The sequence below is a fragment of the Cucurbita pepo genome, chromosome LG18 (genome assembly GCF_002806865.2).
Source record: "Cucurbita pepo subsp. pepo cultivar mu-cu-16 chromosome LG18, ASM280686v2, whole genome shotgun sequence".
Classification (NCBI taxonomy): domain Eukaryota; kingdom Viridiplantae; phylum Streptophyta; class Magnoliopsida; order Cucurbitales; family Cucurbitaceae; genus Cucurbita; species Cucurbita pepo.
This window is the reverse complement of record NC_036655.1, coordinates 6,710,782-6,732,391: the sequence shown is the minus strand read 5'-3', so window position 1 is coordinate 6,732,391 and position 21,610 is coordinate 6,710,782. Positions and strand designations below refer to the sequence as shown.

Here is a 21,610-nt window from a genome sequence, read left to right as displayed (position 1 = left end):
GTCTGAGTGTTAACTAAGAAAAAAAAATCATCAATCTAGCAACATTTCTACGATATGATTATGATCAATTAATGTAATTTAGCGTTGGGGAGTATTATAGTGTCATTGTTTCTAATTTTTCAGTCACTTTTGAATGAATCCCTTAATTATCACTTAATTATGTCCAAAAATTTTCTTAATCGTTTAACGGATAAAATTGAAGACAAAGATTAGACGTTGAATGAGAACTTATATTTAAAATTGATAATAACATAATATTCAAAAAAGCATTTTTTAAATTTTATTTTATTTTATTATTTTTTTTTTTTTTTTGTATTTGAATTTAATTTGACAACTAAACCAAATATAAGAACTGATAATAACATAATATTCAAAGTATTTTTTTAACCTTTTTTGGTTTGTGTTTACTTGACAACTTTTTTTGTTTGTGTTTGGATTTGACTTACATTTACAAAGCCCTCTTATCCTAATTTGTTTAATAGTATTTTCAAATATGAATGAACTCGATGAAATAATTATAATTATAATAGGGGATTCACTATCTACACCCTCTTAATCTATTTAGAAGCATTTTTAATACTATTTTCAAATATAATGAACTCGATAAAATAATTATAATACGAAATAAAATATTCGTTATCATTCTAATGGTAAAAAAACATTTTGACCTTATAAAATACTATTAACTCTAAAATACTACTAAGTCTAAATTATTATTTCTAAACACTTCTAAACATAAATAGCTAACTTATCCTCACAAGCTGTCCTACAAGGAATAAAAAAAAGAAAAAAAGAAAAAAAGAAAAAAAAATCTAATGCAAGTCATAAACTGCAACAAAAGACATTAGAACACTTCCAATCCACAGTTTTCCATCTTTTTCCTCAACTTCACTCACTGCTCTTACGACCTTCCCCTGGCTGTCCTCTAGTATCTGCAAAAGCTTCCCTTCTGGGCTGTACTTCACAACCACTGCATGAGGCCGTCCTCCAATGTGAAGGAGGAACTGTAATTTTGCAGATATTGGAAGCTTGAGTAGAAATTTCCTCAGTCGGGGATATTTAGCTTCCAAGCTGGCTAAAGTAGAATGTCGACTGTGGATTGCCACCCAAAAGTCACCCTTCTCGTTTGTTCGGATATTGTCAGGAAATCCGGGGAGGAGGGCGAAATTCTCTGTTGTTCCTGCTTTCTCACCCTTCAACCAATACTTGCGTAATCTAGATCAATTATGGAAATGAGTTCAATGAGTGAATGTTTTGAATACTAAAATAGTAAATGAGTTGACATAAAGAGAGCATGTTTTTGGGAAGCTTTTGTGAACATAGATTATTCGTGTTCTTTCCATTCATAAATCCATGAACTAAGAGCTATGATTAATGAGATTGGAACTGCACTAATAAAGAATGAAATACTTAAGGAGGCATTTAGAATTGTAAAGAGTTTCACCTTCCTTTGCCGCCTTCACAGAACACAAAGAAAGAACCGTCCTTAGTTAGAGACACTCCATTTGGAAAATAAACATCCCTCACAAGCACAGTGGTTTCTCCAGTAGCAGCATTATATTTCAGAACTCTGCCGGTGTTTTCAGCAGAAAACACTACTTGCAAGAAGTTCCTACACGAAAGTAACTCTTAGGTTATTCAATTGAAGCTATACATAGAAAATGGTATACTAATGTAAAAATCTAATAGAGTTATATAGGACAGATAGTTATATATGGTAAATCTATATATCTATTCTCTAGTTTCATCCATATAAACGATCTCGTCAATATTTCTCTTTAGGTAAGAGAGGATATGCTTGTTGTGCGATCTTAACCCGATCTTAACATGATAAATCAAGTTTTGAACATGAAAGAGATTTTTCATTCCCCTGCTCCTAGTTTCCTTCTAGGAATGAGTTTAAAAATCACCATAGCTTACCTTCTGGAGTATTTGGTGCTGGTATCAGTAAAGTACACATTCCCTTCGTCATCAAGGTCTAGATCATTAGTGAATTTGAGAGGCACTCCTTCTGCTTCAGTTGAAAGAGATGTTGCAAGACCTCCTTCAGGTCCTACTTTCATCAGTCCAAAGTATGCATCTGCAATATATAAATCGCCTGTTTTCTTGTCGAATCTGAGACCTAAAGGGCGGCCACATATATGTTCATTCTTCGAATAACTTAAAATCGATGGTTTAGGATCACAAATCTCCGACCTGAAACGGAAATAGATTAAAATGCATATCTAGAACACAAATGCCTTGAAAAGGAAATGAGGATCAAAATTAAACGATCCTACATATTTATTTTGGATTGAACAGAAAATACCTATTAGACGAAGTATAAGCAAAATCAGTCCAGGATTCGCCATTCCAGAACAGCACTCTACCATCAGCCACACCAGTGTAGGGTCCGCGCCCTTGCGGATCGAAAGCCACACTCTCAGGGCCCTGAACTTGATCCTTAAACATGATTTTCGACTTCTGCAACAAGTTATCGCTATCTCTCTCCGTCGGTATTTCAGACCACGAAGGCAATTCCACATAATAGGTCTCGAAGTCCGGGAAATCAGCGATTGCACTGTGTTTGAAAGGATCAGTAGCACAATACAGAGCCACTACGAAGAAGAGGCCGGCGAGGACAGCTCCTAACGACACGGAAGACTCATTGTTACCTCCCTGGCGCCCCATGCTGCAAAATCACACTGGATTGGAGGAGGCAGAACTGGTACGAAGGATTGGAGGAGGCGTAACTGGTACTGGAGGAGGACGTAACTTGTATGAAGGATTGGAGGAGGCGTAACTTACGAACTGGTTGAAGNCCCACAACTCAAACCGGTAAGAAATGACCTAAACTTATTGACCGAGGATCAATTAATACCTAATAACAAAGAAAAAGAGCATCAATGTATAAGTCATGAACATTAGATTTAGCACCATTTCTACGATATGGTTCTGATCAATTAATGGAACTTAACTATAGTATTATTAGTCATTGTTTATGGTTTTCAGTCATCTTTGAATAGATCTCTTAATTTGAAATTTTTACTAGTCGATGAACGGGTGAAGTTGAAGGACAAAAATGAGACGTTTTAGTGAGAACTTATATTTAAAGTTGACAATAGCATAGTATTGTGGAGGTTCGTTGTTCATATTATCCCGAAAAAGAATCAAAGAAGGCAAGAATGAGATTGATCATCGTTTTGAGTAAAACCCAGAATTAAAACGAAAAAAATTGGAGAAACTAAAACAAAAGTGAGTCACTAGCTCATACGAATAATATCATACCACGGTTGACTCACGTTTTATTTTAATTTTTAAATTTTGATAAACACAATCAATTGAAATAACTCAAGTTAGCTATTTATCACGTCACATGATAAAGACAAGATCATACATATCTTAACCTAATACTTTTACATAAATATATATATATATATTAAAGTATGAAATTAAATCAAATCTTTTCAGGGTGACAAAGTGTATAAAGAATGAAGGATGAGTATGATGATGATTNAAATTGGGAGGTTGAAGAGTAGTAGGTAGAATTTGATTGATTGCAGGTTTAATTATGAGATGGGAATATCAATGGAGAAAGCTTCTATTTATTGCTTTCGACCCATACACGCGAACCAAATACAGATTTTATTTTATTCCCATTTTTATTTTTTCATTATTTTCAAAAATATCTTCTTATTTCAAAAATACAATATTACCCTTTATTTTTTTTTAATAAATATTTCATATATATTTAACTAAATAAATAAATATTTTTTGTATTTTTTTTTGTTTAACATATTTATGAGTATTTTTGTCAGATTATTTTTATTAAGATTTTTGTTTAAAATTATAAAATATTTTAATTTAAAATTCATTTTTCAATATTTATAGAGGGCAATAGTGTAATTTTAAAAAATACAGATATTATTTTTTTATATATAATCTCAACCATTTCATTTTTTTTTAAAAAAAAATCATAGATTTAGATAGATTTCAAAACCGTTAAATAATTTGAGAGATTTAAATATTAATCCATATAATTTGAATATCTAAAAGTCTCAAAATTGAATATAATTGATATTTTAAATAAATAATAATATTATTTGTAAAAAAATTCTAATTCAACCGTGCACAGAATTTGTCATTAAAATAATATAATAATAAAAGAGTGATATGAGAGGATATAAATGTATAATATATTTTAGATAATTAAGTAATATTTTAATTAAAATTAAATAATGAATTGAGAAGTAAACCATTAAATTTAATTATGAGTATTAATTTAAGTTCTCAAATACTAAAAATAAATATCCAAGAAAACAATAATTATTATTATTATTATTATTATTATTATTATTATTTTCTTTAAATCACTCTTCAATACTTATATTTTAAAAAATAAATAAATATAAATAATATCAAGATTTTAAAAGTATATAGGATTCAAAATATAAAATAGTTAATCTCTATTATATTAATTATTTTATATATTTATTTAATTTGAATAATAAATAAAAAAATTAATAATAAGGGAAATGAAAAAAATTGTCAAATAAATTATATATATAAATAAATAAACCCCACAACTCAAACCGGTAAGAAATGACCTAAACTTATTGACCGAGGATCAATTAATACCTAATAACAAAGAAAAAGAGCATCAATGTATAAGTCATGAACATTAGATTTAGCACCATTTCTACGATATGGTTCTGATCAATTAATGGAACTTAACTATAGTATTATTAGTCATTGTTTATGGTTTTCAGTCATCTTTGAATAGATCTCTTAATTTGAAATTTTTACTAGTCGATGAACGGGTGAAGTTGAAGGACAAAAATGAGACGTTTTAGTGAGAACTTATATTTAAAGTTGACAATAGCATAGTATTGTGGAGGTTCGTTGTTCATATTATCCCGAAAAAGAATCAAAGAAGGCAAGAATGAGATTGATCATCGTTTTGAGTAAAACCCAGAATTAAAACGAAAAAAATTGGAGAAACTAAAACAAAAGTGAGTCACTAGCTCATACGAATAATATCATACCACGGTTGACTCACGTTTTATTTTAATTTTTAAATTTTGATAAACACAATCAATTGAAATAACTCAAGTTAGCTATTTATCACGTCACATGATAAAGACAAGATCATACATATCTTAACCTAATACTTTTACATAAATATATATATATATATTAAAGTATGAAATTAAATCAAATCTTTTCAGGGTGACAAAGTGTATAAAGAATGAAGGATGAGTATGATGATGATTATAATTATTATCAGGTAAAAATAATTAAAATAAAATATAAATTGATGGAAGGCATGAGCTGGAGAAAATAAGACAAGACAGAGCAAGACAATTTGAACCCCAACTGCTACAATAGCGTTAAAATGTTTGATAAAATAACCCTCCAACTGATAGCAGCATATTGGGCATGATATGCCTTTTTGTTCTTATATATACGTTCATAACCCTTTGGATATAAGACACAAACCCTCCTTGCTACACACCCAGATGTGGACCCTCAAATTCTCCAAGGGCTGGGAGACCAGCGACAACGCTCATTTAGGGCGCCAGTTTTGGGAGTTCGACCCAAATCTCCAGCCCTCTCTTGAAGAACAAGCTCAAGTTCATAATGCCTGCAATGATTTCTATACCCACCGCTTTCATGCCAAGCACAGCTCTGATCTTTTAATGAGACTTCAGGTCAGTTCATCCTCTTCTGGGTACCAAACTCATCATAGATTCATAGCCACTGCCTGAGTTCAAGCTAGGTTCCTGATTATCCTATTTGGACTTTCCCTTAAAGTTTTTAAAACGCGTTTGCTAGGAGAGGTTTCCACACCGTTCTAAAAAATGTTTTGTTCTACTTCCCAATCGATGTGAGATCTCACAATCCACCTTTTTTTAGGGTCTAATGTACTCGCTGGCATTTATTCCCTTCTCCAATCGATGTGGGACTCCCCAATCTATCTTTTTTGGGCCCAACGTCCTTGCTGGCACACCGCCTCGTGTCCACCCCCTCACCGGCACATCGCCCGGTGTCTAGCTCTGGTACAATTTGTAACGGCCCAAACCCACCACTAGCAGATAATATTCTCTTTTGGACTTTCCATTTCGAGCTTCCCTTCAAGATTTTTAACAGCTAGGGAGAGGTTTCCATACCCTTATAAAAATGTTTCGTTCTCTTCTCCAGTTGTGAGATCTCACAATCCACCCCCTTGGGGCCAGCTTCCTAGTTGGCACTCCTTCCCTTCTCCAATCGATGTGTAACCTCACAATCCACCCCCTTCAGGGCCCAACGTCCTCGTTGGCATTCGTTCCCTTGTCCAATTGATGTGGGATTCCCCAATCCACTCACTTTGAGGCCAGAATTCTTTCTGGCACACCGCCTTGTATTCCCCATCGCTGTCACATCACCCGGTGTCTAGCTCTAATACCATTTGTAACGGCTCAAACCCACCACTAACAGATATTATTCTCTTTGGGTTTTCCCTCTCAAACTTCCCCTCAAAGTTTTTAAAACGCATCTACTGAAGAAGTTTCTACACCCTTATAATTCTATGCGAGATCTCACATTAACGTTCGAGTTTGACGTAGAAAATGATTATTTCAAGCTCTCCAACTTTGTACATACTTAGATACTATGTGTTAAGTTTGATTATTTAATTTTTTTGAATATGTTTAGTTGAGGAAGGCGAATGGGAGTGAGGTGAAGCTGCCAACTCAAGTGAAGCTTAGAAGTGAAGAGGAAATAAGTGAAGAAGCAGTGGAAACCACGTTGAGAAGGGCCATCAGATTCTACTCAACTATGCAGACACAAGATGGCTTCTGGCCTGGTGACTATGCTGGCCCTTTGTTTCTTCTTCCTGGCCTGGTAAGTTCATATATATATATATATATATTATATATATATAACGTTTTTTTACCCTAAATTCGGTAACTCTAAACTTTGAATTTCATCGGTTTAAACCTCGAACTTGAATAAGTGGAACAAGTTAGGCTCTTGGTTAAGTTTTTGTTTTAACCACGTATGTCTAAGGTCACGTGTTGATCGGTACTTGTTTATTATTTTTTAGAAAGAAATTACCAAAAGTATACTAACTCAACTTTGAAAAGCTAGACCCACGAGAAAACAAACGAACCCTTGTGTTCCTCCTGACCTTAGGTATTATTACCAACGACGATAAGTGTGAGGAAGATCTAGGTAGCAAGGTCGTTGGAGGCGGTGATGACCCATGATAGTTTTGTCGATTTTCATTGATTAGGAGTTTTAGCTCGTCTAAAACATGGGTGAGAACAAAATAGACAGTAAGTACATAGTGACACTCGTAAATATAATGAACTAGTAGTCAACCTTATGAATCTCGTAGTCAATTTTGAGAAGGATGAAAGCAAAATCAACACCGAAACGAAGGAGATAGAGATTCCAATGAGGATGATTTTGAAAACCATACACCGGTGAAGGACGACTCGAACTCAAGGCCAATGATAAATAAATAAATAAATAAAAATCAATATTGATAACCGAGAGTAAAAATTGATACAATTTTTCTTTAGTTAAAATTATTTAACTTCTTATTTAATTTTTTATATTTTATTTTCAAGTTTTCTATGTATTTTATTTTTAAAATGTTTTAAATTGGTTTGAAATTTGACTTTAAAAAAGTATAGAATAAATAATTAAAATATAATTATGAAACTATATATATTATAATTAACCATAAATTTGAATTGGTTTGATTCAGAAATAATTCAATTAATAAAATTTTTATTTTTTAAGAATTTAATCCAATCTAAAGAGTCAAACTCAAAATCGTATTCGAACTTGGTTCGATTATCAAATTGATTTAGTATTTATTTAATGGATGGTTTGAAATTAAAAAATTATTATAGTACCTATAATATTTAATAAAATAATATTAAAGAAAAATATAAAATGTTGGGTAATTTTAATATTATTTAAAATTATTGTTTTGTATTTTCCCAACCGGTCCCCACCCTAATTTATGTGGACATCATTTTCAATAAGGAGAAAAATGTATTTTTATGCCTATAATAACAACCATATTTTTATTATTTTATTTTATTTTCTAAATGGTCCCATAATTTCCCAATTTTTAGTTTTATTTATTAATTTGTAGGTGTACGGATAAATTGATTTGATTTTGGAATATTTATTATTCGAACATGGTGCTTAACACTTGTATCTTTATATTTATTTTTAAATAATAATAATAAATAACACTTGTATCAATATTTAGTTTATATATTTAGTTATATAATATCAAGTTGATATATATATATAATTTAACGCATAAAACAAGAAGGTTGGACAGAGAATAAAGTAGGAAAGCTTGAATTAAAATAATTTTTGTTGACATTTTAAATGAAATTAAGTGAAAATATTATTTACTAAAGTTTTAAATTTTAAAGGTATAATTGGGACGTAGGTATTATTAATAGTTATTTAATTATTTTTAAAAATATTATTTTATTTTTATTGGTTAGGTGATTGGGTTAAGCGTAATGAAGGCTCTAGATACAGTCCTTTCGCACCACCATCAACAAGAGATGCGTCGCTACCTTTACAATCATCAAGTATTTATTTCTTTTCACCCGATCGTATTTTTTATTATTATTATCTATTAAGATTTTTTTAATTCAAATAATTAAGTCTATAAATATTATGAATTAAATATAATATTGGTAGGCATAATAAATAATTTATGAAAGTTGTTGGACACGTAGACATATCTTTAGATGCTAATCAGCCCCAAAAGGAATCATTTATTTTAAGGGTGACATGTCTAATAAAGTGGAGGCTCAATGGCTTATCTCACATGATGGAATTAAAAAAAATATTTATTATTTTTCTTTTTAGGAAAATAATATAATTTTTTTTTTACTTTTCAGAATGAAGATGGAGGGTGGGGATTGCATATAGAAGGGAACAGCACAATGCTCTGTACAGCTCTATCTTACGTGAGCTTGAGATTGTTGGGAGAGGAAATGGACGGTTGCGATGGAGCCTTGCGTCAAGCAAGAAGATGGATTCTTGATCGAGGTGGGGTCACCTCCATCCCCTCTTGGGGAAAACTCTGGCTTTCCGTAAGTCCGCTTGCATATTATAACTCTCCCTTCAGTTTTAATTACTTTTTTAATAAATTAATAAAAATATTTACATTTCTCTGCCGCATATCCTTAAACTTTTAAATAATAACATTTAAAATTTTAAAAAATTTATAAATATTCCTAAACTTTTTAAAAAAAAATTCAAAAATAATTTTACCCTTAATTTTAAATAAAAATCGTTAATTTTTTTTTATTTAAAAAATATAGCTGANAAAAAAAAAAAAAAAAAACCTTAATACCTTTATAAAAATTTAAAATTTTAAAAATATTTTTAAACTTAAAAAAAATACATTTAACTAAAATTTGAGGCGAAAATTAAATAATATAATTAAGTAAATTGATTTAATATGTAGGTCCTTGGAGTATACGAGTGGGAAGGAAACAATCCACTTCCACCAGAGATATGGCTGTTGCCTTATTTTCTTCCATTACATCCAGGTTTTATTTATATTATTTATTCATTTTCTTCCATTTTTGGATTTAAAATAAAAAAAAAATTAAAAATCCTTTTTTGAGTTTCAAATATTTATTAAAAAATTGAAAGTATTTTTTTTAATGTCGAAAATAAAATGAAAAAAAAGTAATTACAAATTTGGTTTGTACGGCCAAACAACTATATAAAAAAAATTAAATTTGTCGTGTAAATTTTTTTTTTGTTATATGATTGGGTTGAATTGTAAATTTGACGAGCAGGACGGATGTGGTGTCATAGTCGAATGGTATATTTACCAATGTCATACTTGTATGGAAAGAAATTTGTGGGACCAATCAGCCCCATCATCACGAGCCTTAGGCAAGAGCTTTACACGTGTCCTTATCACATGGTTGATTGGAATCTTTCTCGAAGCCTCTGTGCTAAGGTACACGGTTTTAATTTCGTGCCTAATAGGTCTAACCACGTATTTTAAAAAATTGAATAACACAAAATTAAAATTTAAATCTTATAAAATTTAGAGACTAAACTTGTAATTTAACTTTTTAATTTAAATTTATGAGCGAATTCAATGTAATTATCAACTTGAATATAGTTCAACTAACACTTCAGACCCGACTTGAATGTTTTAACTTTGATAGGAAGATTTGTACACGCCACATTCGAACATACAAGACATATTATGGGATTCAATTCACAAGCTTGGTGAACCATTATTGAAGAAATGGCCACTCTCAAAACTAAGGCAAAAGGCTCTTGACTTTGTGATAAAACACATCCACTATGAAGATGAAAACACTCACTATCTTTGCCTTGGACCTGTTAGCAAGGTGCTAAACATGGTGTGTTGTTGGGATGAGGATCCAAACTCGGAAGCGTTTACGAGACACATTTCAAGAATCAAAGACTACCTCTGGCTAGCTGAGGACGGAATGAAAATGCAGGTTCTAGTTGCTTACTCGATCCTTCACGAGCTCCAAATAGGTTAGAACATGTTTGAGAGTGATTTAACACGTTGACGTTTGTTAACATAGGGATATCACGGGTCTCAATTATGGGACGTAGCCTTTGCCGTTCAAGCCATTGTTGCAACGGATCTAGTCGAGGAATATGGTTCGGTGCTTAAGAAAGCGCACCATTTCGTCAAAAACTCACAAGTATAGTATAGTATAGTAATTCATGAAGTTTTGATCATTTTGAAAATATGATTGATTAAGTTTATAATAATGGAAATTAAAGGTGAGGAGAAATGGGTTTGGAGATGATGATCCAAGTGATTGGTACCGCCACATCTCAAAGGGTGGCTGGCCCTTCTCAACTCCGGACAATGCTTGGCCTGTCTCTGACTGCACTTCTGAAGCTTTGAAGGTAGCCAAGACAGCCCCTTTGAGCTTCAAATTTCAAAATTTGGTGAATATTGATATCACTCACTTCGCTGCAGGTAGCCATTATGATGTCACAGATGCCACCAACAATGGTGGGTGAGCCAATGGATATACGTAAATTATACGACGCGGTTGATCTGATCCTTTCACTTCAGGTGCATAATGAACTTTATGTTAGAAATTACGAATCTCTACAACGATATAATATTGTCCATTTTGAACATAAATTTTTGTGGTTTTGCTTTTGGTTTCCCCACAAGGCCTCGTGCCACTAAAGATAGTATTACTGACTTATAAACTCATGATCTTCCACTAAATTAGCCAATGTGGGACTCACTCCCAACAAATCCTCCTCTCAAACAAAGTATACTATAGAGCTTCTCCTGAGACCTATGGAACCCTCGAACAGTCTCCCCTTAATTGAGGCTCAACAAAGTATACTATAAAGCCTCCCCTAAGGTCTATGGAGCTCTCGAACAGTCTCTCTTTAATCGAAGCTCAACTCCTTTTTCTTGAGTCCTCAAACAAACTATACCCTTTGTTCGACACTTGAGGATTCTATTGACATAGCTAAGTTAAGGGCATGAATCTGATACCATGTTAGAAATCACGAATCTCGACCATGGTATGGTATTGTCCACTTTGAGCATAAACACTCCTAGTTTTACTTTTGGTTTCCCCAAAAAGCTTCATTACCGAGGAATCGAGTATTCTTCACTAATAAACTCATGATCTAACGTTCATCTTCAACATGCAGAATTCCAATGGAGGATTTGCTTCATATGAACTCACAAGATCCCATCCATGGTTGGAGGTAAAAGGAATGAACAATATTCAAAAATATCATTGAGTTTTCAAAAGTTTTGTTAACCTTCTTAAATTTTTGGAGTGTTTAGAAGTTGAATCCAGCTGAAATATTCGGAGATGTGATGATCGACTATCAGTAAGACATGATTTCGTTTCGTTTACACGAATCGGGTGAAAAAAATAAACACGAAACTAAAAGAATTTTATTGGTTTAAAGATATGTGGAGTGCAGTTCAGCAGCCATTGAAGGGCTTAAAGCATTCATGAAGCTCCATCCAAGCTACCGCAAGAAAGAGATTCAAGCTTGCATGGCCAAAGCAGCAGATTTCATTGAAACCATTCAGCAGCCTGATGGATCCTGGTTTGGCTTCCTTTTCACAAGCCCTATGATATGACTCCATAACCCTAACCCTAACCCTAACCCATTTGATATTGCGTTGACTGACTTAGGTATGGCTCATGGGGGATTTGCTATACATATGGGACATGGTTTGGCATCAAAGGGTTAGTTGCTTGTGGAAGAACCTATGAGAATAGTAAAACCCTAAGGAAGGCTACTCATTTCCTTCTTTCTAAACAACTCAAATCCGGTGGTTGGGGCGAGAGCTACCTCTCCGCTCATAACAAGGTACTTACACGTTCCAATTGAGGTATGCTCGAGTTGGATCTAACGTTAACATATATAATTTTCTCGTGCATAAGGTATACACCGATCTCAAAGATGGCAAATCTCACATCGTCAACACTTCTTGGGCCCTGTTGGCTCTCATTAAAGCAGGGCAGGTATTAGTTGTATAGTGAATTTTATTAATTTATGAACGAGCCCGGAATGCTCTGATTTGCTTTAAACTATGGATTTTGTGTGACCATAGGCTCGAAGAGACCCATATCCGCTGCATCGAGCAGCAATGGTTCTGATTAATTCTCAACTCGATAATGGAGATTTCCCTCAACAGGTCTCTCTCTAAATTGGTTTTCATTATTAATTTTGTCACATTATTGTTATAATTTTTTTTGTTTTTTTTTTTTTGGTAGGAAATTATTGGAGTATTCAACAAGAGTTGTATGATCAGTTACTCGGCCTATAGAAACATATTTCCTATATGGGCTCTTGGAGAGTATCGGTTAAGGGTTTTGAAGCGTCAAGAATAACGATACCTAAATATTTCTAGTGTAAATGTTTTTATTTATAAAGAAATAAAAATTGTAAATATTTTATAAGCACAAACATTAATATTATATTTCACGGACTTTATATTATATTATCATTAAATAATAATATTTTATATCTTAATTGAGTTACTATAAAAAAAAATAATAATAATAAATAATGGAATTATAGTAATAGAAAAGATGACGACTATGAAGGGGGTAACGACAAAAGTCAGACACGTGGCAGATGACTGGCATGAGTATTTATTAACCAAAGCAAAGAGGGAATCGGAGGTAGAGGATGACGTGGCAGTTTGATCAAATGAAGGAGAAGAGAGGAGGTGGAGGTTTATGGGCGGGAATCAGGCGGCGCGTGGGGGAATAGGCGAACCGGAAGGCCGTGGACGGGGAAGGGAATTGGATTGGCGGCGACTTTTTCGTCGGGAATGGAAAGTTGGAATTTGAAGCGTTTGACCAAATGGTGCATGAAAACAAGAACCTCCAGCCTCGTGTACTCTTTGCCGGGGCACATTCTCGGCCCTCCGCCGAACGGAACGTACGTGTACGGCGCCGGACCGCTCCCTTCGAACCTCGTTGGATCGAATTTGACGATGAAAGTGCAGGTACAGACACCGGTATCGTGGCCGCCGACGAGAAGTCCGAGAATTTTGGAAGCGATGTCTTCTTCATGGATGAATTGGCAGTTGCTGTCGGAGATCGATAGCATGTGGGAAAGAATGTCCTGTGTCGGCGAGACTATTCGAGGGCTCTATAGGCTTCGGCCTCAAGGAAGACTTTATGATGTATTTGTTCGAGGGGAAGATTAATCCTCAAGTATCGAACAAATAAGTTATGAGCCTCGAAGGTGTTAGTCAAAAGTGACTCAAGTGTCGAATAAATGGTGTACTTTGTTCGAGGGCTCTAGATAAGAAGTGGAGGTTGTTCGAGGGCTCCATAGGCCTCAGGGAAGGCTCTATGATGTATTTTGTTCTCTAATGTCGAACAAATACGTTATGAGTCTCGAAGGTGTAGTCAAAAGTGACTCGAGTGTCAAACAAAGGATGTAGTTTGTTTGAGGGCTCTAGAGAAGGGGTGAAGGCTGCTCAAGGGCTCCATAAGCCTCAAGAGAGACTCTATGATGTAATTTATTTGAGAGAAGGATTATTGAGGATTGTTGGGAGATGAGTTTCACGTCCCCTAATATAAGTAAGGAATACATCTACGTTGGTACGAGACATTTTGGATAAACTAAAAATGAAGAGACCAAAGCTTATGCTCAAAGTGGACAATATAAAACTGTATCAGAATTATATTTCCGACCCATCTAAGTGAGAGAGAGAGACATACTCCTTGATAGTGGGAGCTACGACGACTTCGTTCTTATCGTCCCACCTAGAAGCGAAGTGTTGTTGAGCAATAGCGTCCATGAATCCAACATATCGCCGAAGCGCATCGGGCTTGATGAACAAAGGGAGAAAACTCTTGATTCTCCTCGCTTCTTCATTAGAACTATACTTAAAGGTCGAGGAAAACTTTATCAGCAGACGACGGCCACCACAGCGTCACCTGTCTCTGCTATGAACAGAAGCTTTTTTTTTTTTTTTTTAATTTTCATTTTAAGAATTCAAAGGTATTTTTGAGATATATATATATATATATTTAAAGTTTAAGGGTATTATTGAAACTTTTTATTAATTTAGCTTAATTTTTATTTAATAAAAATACAAATACGTTTAATATTATATATAATCACAATAATAATAGTAATATAAATAAATAATTAAATTTAGCGTCTCGGCGCGTGAGATTTTTTCACCCCGGCCTCCTTTGCTCCACCAACCACAAACGGGGAAGAGGGCCAATTATTTTCTTTGTGGGCCGAGATAGACTTGGGCCTATATCCATGGGCCCAAAATTACTGACTTACGTGAGTCGAGCTAGGCCCGCAATGGCGGACTTATTGGGCTTTTCCAGTTGGACCAACATCGGCTTGCCATTTTTCATCTGCTTGACTGCATCATCTACGTGGATTTACAGTCTCGTCCCTGCTGCGACGGCGGCTGCAACTGCAAAATACAGTGTCCGCTCAGGCAGGGCGAGCGATGGTTATGATACCAGAACCGAGGACTGGACTTTCGGTTTGGATTTAAGGATTCTGATGGAGAATCGAGCTCAGCAAAAGGACTATCTTCACTATAACCACACTGATCGCTGCAGAAATGGGAGATGGACTGCCAGGTTTTTGTTTCGTACATTTTCATTATATATTGCTTTATTGATTTTAGGTTTTAATCTCTTGAATGAGCTTCGTACTTGTTTGTTTTTGTTTTTGTTTTTCAATCTGAATCTGAGAAGGTAGTTAATCAAGCTGTTGTTATGCTATTACCTGGCGAAGCTACCAATTCATGTATGGAAGTCCGTGGCAAGAAGTGCTTGATTCTTACTTTCATGCTGTTAATGGAAGGTTCTCACTGTCCTCGTTGTTTGGAACTGAGGCGAGTCTCCAATATCAATGTTTTCTGTAAACTTCGTTCCTCTTTCTCTATAGTTCTTCCTTCTCTTGAAATGGAAGCAATGGAATCGTCTAGGTCTCCCTTTCTCTCCTTTGCGAGCACATGGATGCCTCTCTCTTGTAGTGCTAAAGATCAATATTTATATATCTTAAGCTGCTTTCGTCAAAATATTGTAATTGGATAGTTTTTCACCATCTCTCGATGTTGACATCTATGATTGCTTTCTTTTGCTTCATGCAATGCAATCCCAAGAAAAGTTGAAAACAATTTTGAATCCTTTTCCTGCATCCTAAAATTGTAGGGAAAATAGCAAGAATAATGTATTTGTTGTAGGACTTCCTATATCCTGAAGGAATCGTATTTCTTTTTCTGCTGGTTCTCTCGTTCTTAAAATGATGGCTGCCATCTAAGACCGGCGATTGCTTTAACTGTGTATGTTCTAAATTTTGCTTCAATTCTCAGATCTGGAGATGGTTTCTAATATGATCCTTGCTATCAATTGTTACATTTGATTTGTTGATCACGTTCATGTTCTTTAAATAATGTTGTTTTAATTTCATTGGTTGATTACAATAAGGAGAAATGGGAAGGAAAATTTTGTACTTTGTTATCTTGTAAAAAACAAGAAGATATCATTGATTTCTTTTTAGTTATTGTACACAGTTCTCATCTACAGATAGGTCATGATCATTAATGATGCCGAGACTCCATTGATTTACTACATAGCAGAGTTAAACAGAGCTTCAGTTAAAGATGGGACTTGGAGGTGGGCTAGGGCAACATTTAAGATTGTTCTTTCCTTCCATGAGGTTTCTTTTTATGGGTGGCAAAAGCAGCCAGGCTTGAATACTGTTCAGGGGTAAGCTTATTTTAGGAAATTTACCATATGCAAGTACTATCGTATGAAATTGGGAGCTTTTGAAACTGAATGATTGTTAAGAACTTGTAATTTTTAGAAAACGTTTGAGAAGTTGGTTCTAGAGATACAATTGAAAATCATATGGCCTCCATACAAAGTGAAACTTTCGTCTTGAGGACAATGTCCAAATTAAGTCGATCAACCTTGTTAATCTAACCTTTCTGGTACTGTATCTTCTCTTCCATTATGTGGTTTAAAGTAATATTTTAATATCTTTAGATGTATAAACAGTTTGATTTCAATCTAGAGACAGCAAACGCTGTTCTATTCGATACGGGTAGGAAAAGAACCCAACTCGGTGCTTTTATATTGGAAGGTTATGTTTACTTGTATCCTTTGGCAGCTTGGTATAAAGATCTCTAGGGAAGTTTGTAGATGAGAAGAAAGCTCAGCTGCTGAAAGATAGATGCTTACCAACAGTAGGATGTGCTGTGGGTTGCTTGCTGGGCGCACTGACAAAGGGGTGACAGCTCTGCGACACGGTTTATTCTGTATGTCGGCTTCTTAATCTCTGTTGACATGAATTTTTGCTTGGATATTGAATTTCATTACTCTTCCTTGATTTTCTTAGATTCTATCTCAGCTTAAAAATGAACTCATATGTTAGAATAAATTTTATCTTATATATTATTTATTGACATCTTTAATAGTTGTGATGAATAGACATGACTTGATTGTCATATCCGTTTTCTGAAATCCACTTTTGTTGTGCTTCACTAAAACACCCAAATAGTCAAATAGGTGACTTTGTCCCGACTGCTCTATGCCCAAAGTGTTGGAAGGGTATGTCAAATAACTTGTGAGAATGATGAGGACCTTGTGTCGGCTGATAAGCCTCAAACGTTTAGTGTAAGGAGGGTCAACCAACTACTTAGGAAACGAGAAGGAAAGTTATTGTCGTACAAGATGTTTGCACGTGTCACCAAAGCATCATGAAATGAGTGAGAATCATGAATTTTACCAATTATTTGCTCCTTTTTTGGAAGTTATTCTAGCTTCTAGTTTAAGTATCATAATTCTTTTTCTTCTTGGTTTAATTCTATTTATTGCTTTCTTCTCATAAAGACATTTCTTCTTATTCTGTTTTTGTTTTAATTCTATTGAGCCAATATGAAGTTTATGTTGCATTATAGGAATTATTGTAATGGAGGTTGGAGTTCTGATTCAAACTATATTCAGCCAATTAGTGTACTATTGACAGGACCAAGGAGTAGGAAGATGTGTTTATGTGTGTTGAGCTGTTTGATTGCTAATTGCTTCTTGCAGAAGGTATCGTCTCTGGGGTTGGCTATGCTGAAGACTATGTTGTACCGAACGTAAAATTGGTCTAATTAGATTTGGGTTATCCGTTCTCCAACTGCTTAAAATGGAGGGTTAACATCTTATACATCGGCAAGGGAATCTCCCTTCCGTTTGAGCAAATGGGGATACAACCGTTAGGCCGTAAATGGCTCTTTCACGTTTACATGACACTAATTATTATGTCTTCTGTGGAATCCTTGTCCTTCAGCAGTTCAGCCAATTATAATGGAACGTAATGTAAGGATGACCTTGCAGATGGTACGGGTGCTTGTTGCGACAGCAATTAGAGAGGCAGTTGCTGGTGCTTGAGAGGATGCGTTAATACGGCTGATTGGTGCCACATGTCGACGTGCCACTGTGTGCCACATGTCGACGTGCCACTGTGTGCCACATGTCGACGTGCCACTGTACCTCCGGCGCCTCCCGATGGCCTCAGTCTTTTTGATGTAGGTAGGTTATACTGAATTTGATTCACAAAATTGCTTCACTTTAAATGACTGCTTTTTCCTTTTCCCGATCAAAGTTGCATGGGCTACTACCAACCCTTTTTGATTGGCGGTGTTATTATTACCAAAGTTCTACAACCTTAGAGTTAATGATTGAATTGTGTTAAGAGATATGTCTACTCGGGTTGTGAAAGTTGGTATGCATTTTATCACATATCACTCCAGGTGTTTGTATTTGTCTCAGGTGGAGGCTAGTTTTTGGTTAGATCAACTGTTTCAGAGGGATGGGCCAGAGATTCAAGCCTCTAGCGTTTCAGGGAAGTTACTCATACTTCATCCATTTGAGCTATATTCAAATCTTGTTTCCATCTATTTGATTGAGGAAGTAAACTATCTGACTAATTTACTTCATATCCAATTCCCAACTGGAGAGCACAAATGAATTGTTTAGCGAAGCTGTTTTAATGGTACAACTCTATGCCTTCACTGCTATAATCTATGCATGTGTGCTTACTTTACTGCTGTCTAGGATTATACTTTTCTTTTTGAAGTAGTACTCATGAGTTTAGAGATTTCCACCCAGGAGAGAATTACCATTAATGAATCGAACTTCCTAAGCATTGTTGAGCCAAAGGAAACACAATAATTTCCCATTCTACGTTCAAAACCTATTCTATTCATCGAAAAGCCCCAGCTCCACTGTATCTTCATCTTCAACCTCACATCCTTCTGCTAGAATTAGCAGGCGAGTTGTATCGTCTTCTCATGAGGTATCTGCTGTTGCTTTATAAGCCTTTTTAACTCAAGCTCCAACTCACATGGTAAAATTGAGTTCATCAGATAACCCTCTTGAAGATCTAACATCAGATTCACTGGCGTATGAAGAATAGAAATCTTCATCCCCATCTTTTTCTTTCAACTCCTCAATCTTCTCCACAACCTCTCTCAAATCCAGCCTCTTTTCAAAGTCGCTCTCGCAACATGCTAATGCAATCCTCAGAAGCTTCATCATTTCACCCTCGCTGCTCTTGGTTGGCCCCATGTTCTTATCAAATACTTGGCTATTCCATTCTGTCGCAGGAATGGATTTGACCCAACTTGCCAAATCTTCCTCGTCCCCACCCTTGCCCTGATGCAGAAAGTTGGCTACGAGTTTCCCTGTTAGAATCTCTAGGATCAACAGCCCAAAGCTCCACACATCTGTTTTCTTTGTGATGCGACCTTGTTGGTTGTACTCCGGGGATCTGTAGGCCACCATTAGATCTTGGGCGTGCTCTTGGTTGATAACTGGGATCAGGCCATAGTCCGAAAGAAGGGGCTCATAGTTGGCATTGAGAAGCACATTTGAGGACTTGAGATGGCCATGTGGGGTTATGAGACTTGGAAGCTCACTGTAGAGATAGCGAAGACCCTTTGCAATGCCCTTGATGATCTTCAACCTTGCAGACCAATCGAGGGCTGGTTGCCCCTCGGCTTTTTGCCCTAAAAGACACAGACAAGAGAATCCAATTGAGCCAAAATTTGAAGTATTTTCTGTTGACTACGAAACTCTTGAGTTAAACTAACAGGTTAAGGTATATTTAACGCTCCCCTCACTCGCGAACTTCATACAAGTTCAAACACTAAACCTTCTTCTACTCTAACATCATGTTAAGTTGATGATTTATGGTATTTCTAATCTTTTGTGCACATTCTTAACATGTTCCTTCACTTGTGTTCTATTGGAACTTAACTAGAAGACCTTTTGTTTTGATATTATGACAACGTACCAATAAACTCGAAAGTATAAGTTGATACATTTAATCTTTTTATAAATATTTTTAACCAATTTTAGTAAGGTATAAGAAGAAGAAAAGGGGAATGTACCATGAAGTTGAATAACCAAGCTACCCTTCTCAACAAAGTTTGTTATGAGAAGCTTTTCTTCCTTTTTGTAGAAGTAGGCTACGAGAGGAAGCAAGTTGGGGTGTTTCAATCTTCCAATTCTCTTCATATGTTCTTGGAATTCATCTTTATCCACATTGTTCATTTGCTTAAACCTCTTCACAACCACCACAGGTCCGCCGGTCATGGCTGCCTTGTAAGAAGAACCGAAGCACCCACTTCCTAGGATCTCTGCAGAGGCTTTAAGCAAGTCTGATAAATCAAACTTCTCCAAGTCCTCTCTTACAAATGATAACTTAGCACCCTCGGCCACCCGTCTACCCGATCCATGACTGGAGGCACGGTCCGGTGACTTTGCCCCGACCCCTGGATCTAACGCTCTAGCACCTGGAGATTTGCCGTTGGCTGGAACCTCTTCACAAGAAGATGATTGGTTCCGACGGCTAAGGATTACTATTCCTGCACCGATGGCAAGCAAAGCTTGTGTGAGAGCTATTGAAACCATGATGATGCTCGCGACTGATGGCATATTTGCGGTATTGCATGGTTTATTAAGTGGCGGTCCACATAAGCCTTCAATGCCTGCATATAGGAGAATTAGGTTCTTAGAAAAATAATACATTTAAGGAAACGGACAGATGTGTTCATATTGGAAAGTGCATGAAGTTGTTTGATTATATCTGCGATTTAGAAGTGGTGGTATAAATGATTTCTGAAAAGTGGAGAGATGATGAACACCTGAAAAGGAGGATGGATCCATGTGGGAGAGGGCATGTGGGATTGGGCCATGAAGTTGATCGTTATGGGAGATATTAAAGGACTTGAATGCCTTCTGCTGGAAATTAGGAATTCGGGCAGAAAACTTGTTTCCTTCCAGCCTCAACTCCAATAAGCGAGGCAACTCGACCAAGGACCAAGGAATCGGACCCTCAAACTGGTTGTGTGCCAAATGAACCTTCTTCAAAGACATCATGTTGGAAAACGAATCCCCAGGAATGCTGCCTGAGAATTGGTTTCCAGACAAAAACAGAGATTTCAATGCCCCAACTCTCTTGACATCCGGCAAAGAGCCCTCAAAATTATTGTTCTTAAGGCTAATAATCCTCAAAAAGGGGATCCCTTCGAGGGATTCCATGTCAATGCTGCCCTTCAGCCCCATGTTCTCGAGCTTCAATCCCCAAACATGGCCCTTGTGGCAAATAATACCCACCCAATTCGCCTTGTTGTTCTCGGAGCAAGGGGAGGACTCCGAGCCCCAATCAACCAACGCATCATTGCTTATTTCAAGAGAGCTTTTGAACTTGAGGAGCGCTTCTGCATCCGTGTGAGCGCCCCAACACACAATCAGCTCCAATGAGATCACAATGAGAATGACGGAGGTGATGGTGGCCGACGGCAGAGATGGGCAGGCCATAAGCCTATAATTTAATGGAAATGCACGCAGCGGTGGCAGCGTGCACGCCCTGGAATAAAAAACGGTGGTTTGGCAATTGTGGAGAAGGTTGTGTTGGTGGGGATGGGGTTGAAGAAAGAATGCAATTTTGATGGGGCATTGAAAGAAAAGAGGGTAACAAAAGGGTTGGAGAAGGACGCAGGGAGGGAGGAAGAAGAGGGCTAAGAATAGAATATAATTCTATTAAGGCTACGAGA

At 35.8% G+C, this 21,610-nt stretch overlaps 2 protein-coding genes and 1 long non-coding RNA gene across 9 annotated transcripts; 2 read left to right on the top strand and 1 right to left on the bottom strand.

Annotated features, from left to right (window-relative positions):
• The first annotated feature begins 5,494 nt into the window (after positions 1–5,494).
• LOC111780405 (probable oxidosqualene cyclase) lies at positions 5,495–12,982 on the top strand. Its single transcript, XM_023660788.1, has 17 exons — positions 5,495–5,690; positions 6,673–6,861; positions 8,496–8,585; positions 8,901–9,095; positions 9,473–9,557; positions 9,813–9,979; positions 10,194–10,496; positions 10,587–10,709; positions 10,792–10,920; positions 10,994–11,092; positions 11,695–11,751; positions 11,834–11,880; positions 11,962–12,105; positions 12,195–12,372; positions 12,447–12,527; positions 12,617–12,700; positions 12,780–12,982. Exons 1-17 carry the CDS (start codon positions 5,499–5,501, stop codon positions 12,894–12,896), a joined length of 2,280 nt encoding a protein of 759 aa, XP_023516556.1. The 5' UTR covers positions 5,495–5,498; the 3' UTR covers positions 12,897–12,982.
• A 1,934-nt stretch (positions 12,983–14,916) lies between these two features.
• LOC111779662 lies at positions 14,917–20,244 on the top strand. 7 transcript variants are annotated; one of them, XR_002812717.1, is made up of 5 exons: positions 14,917–15,134; positions 16,073–16,268; positions 16,672–18,080; positions 18,321–18,543; positions 20,135–20,244. It is a non-coding gene; the product is annotated as an uncharacterized LOC111779662 (long non-coding RNA). The 7 variants fall into 7 exon arrangements; XR_002812714.1 differs by lacking the exon at positions 20,135–20,244 and having other exon boundaries at positions 16,672–16,819; positions 17,886–18,080; positions 18,321–18,549; XR_002812718.1 differs by lacking the exon at positions 20,135–20,244 and having other exon boundaries at positions 16,672–16,819; positions 17,462–18,080; positions 18,321–18,549.
• Positions 18,665–21,537, bottom strand: LOC111779659 (pollen receptor-like kinase 1). The gene is made up of 3 exons (XM_023659761.1): positions 20,699–21,537; positions 19,943–20,542; positions 18,665–19,558 (listed from the first exon to the last, which is right to left on the bottom strand). The coding sequence occupies exons 1-3, from the start codon at positions 21,372–21,374 to the stop codon at positions 18,891–18,893; spliced, it is 1,944 nt and encodes a 647-aa protein (XP_023515529.1). The 5' UTR covers positions 21,375–21,537; the 3' UTR covers positions 18,665–18,890.
• Between the last annotated feature and the right edge of the window lie 73 nt (positions 21,538–21,610).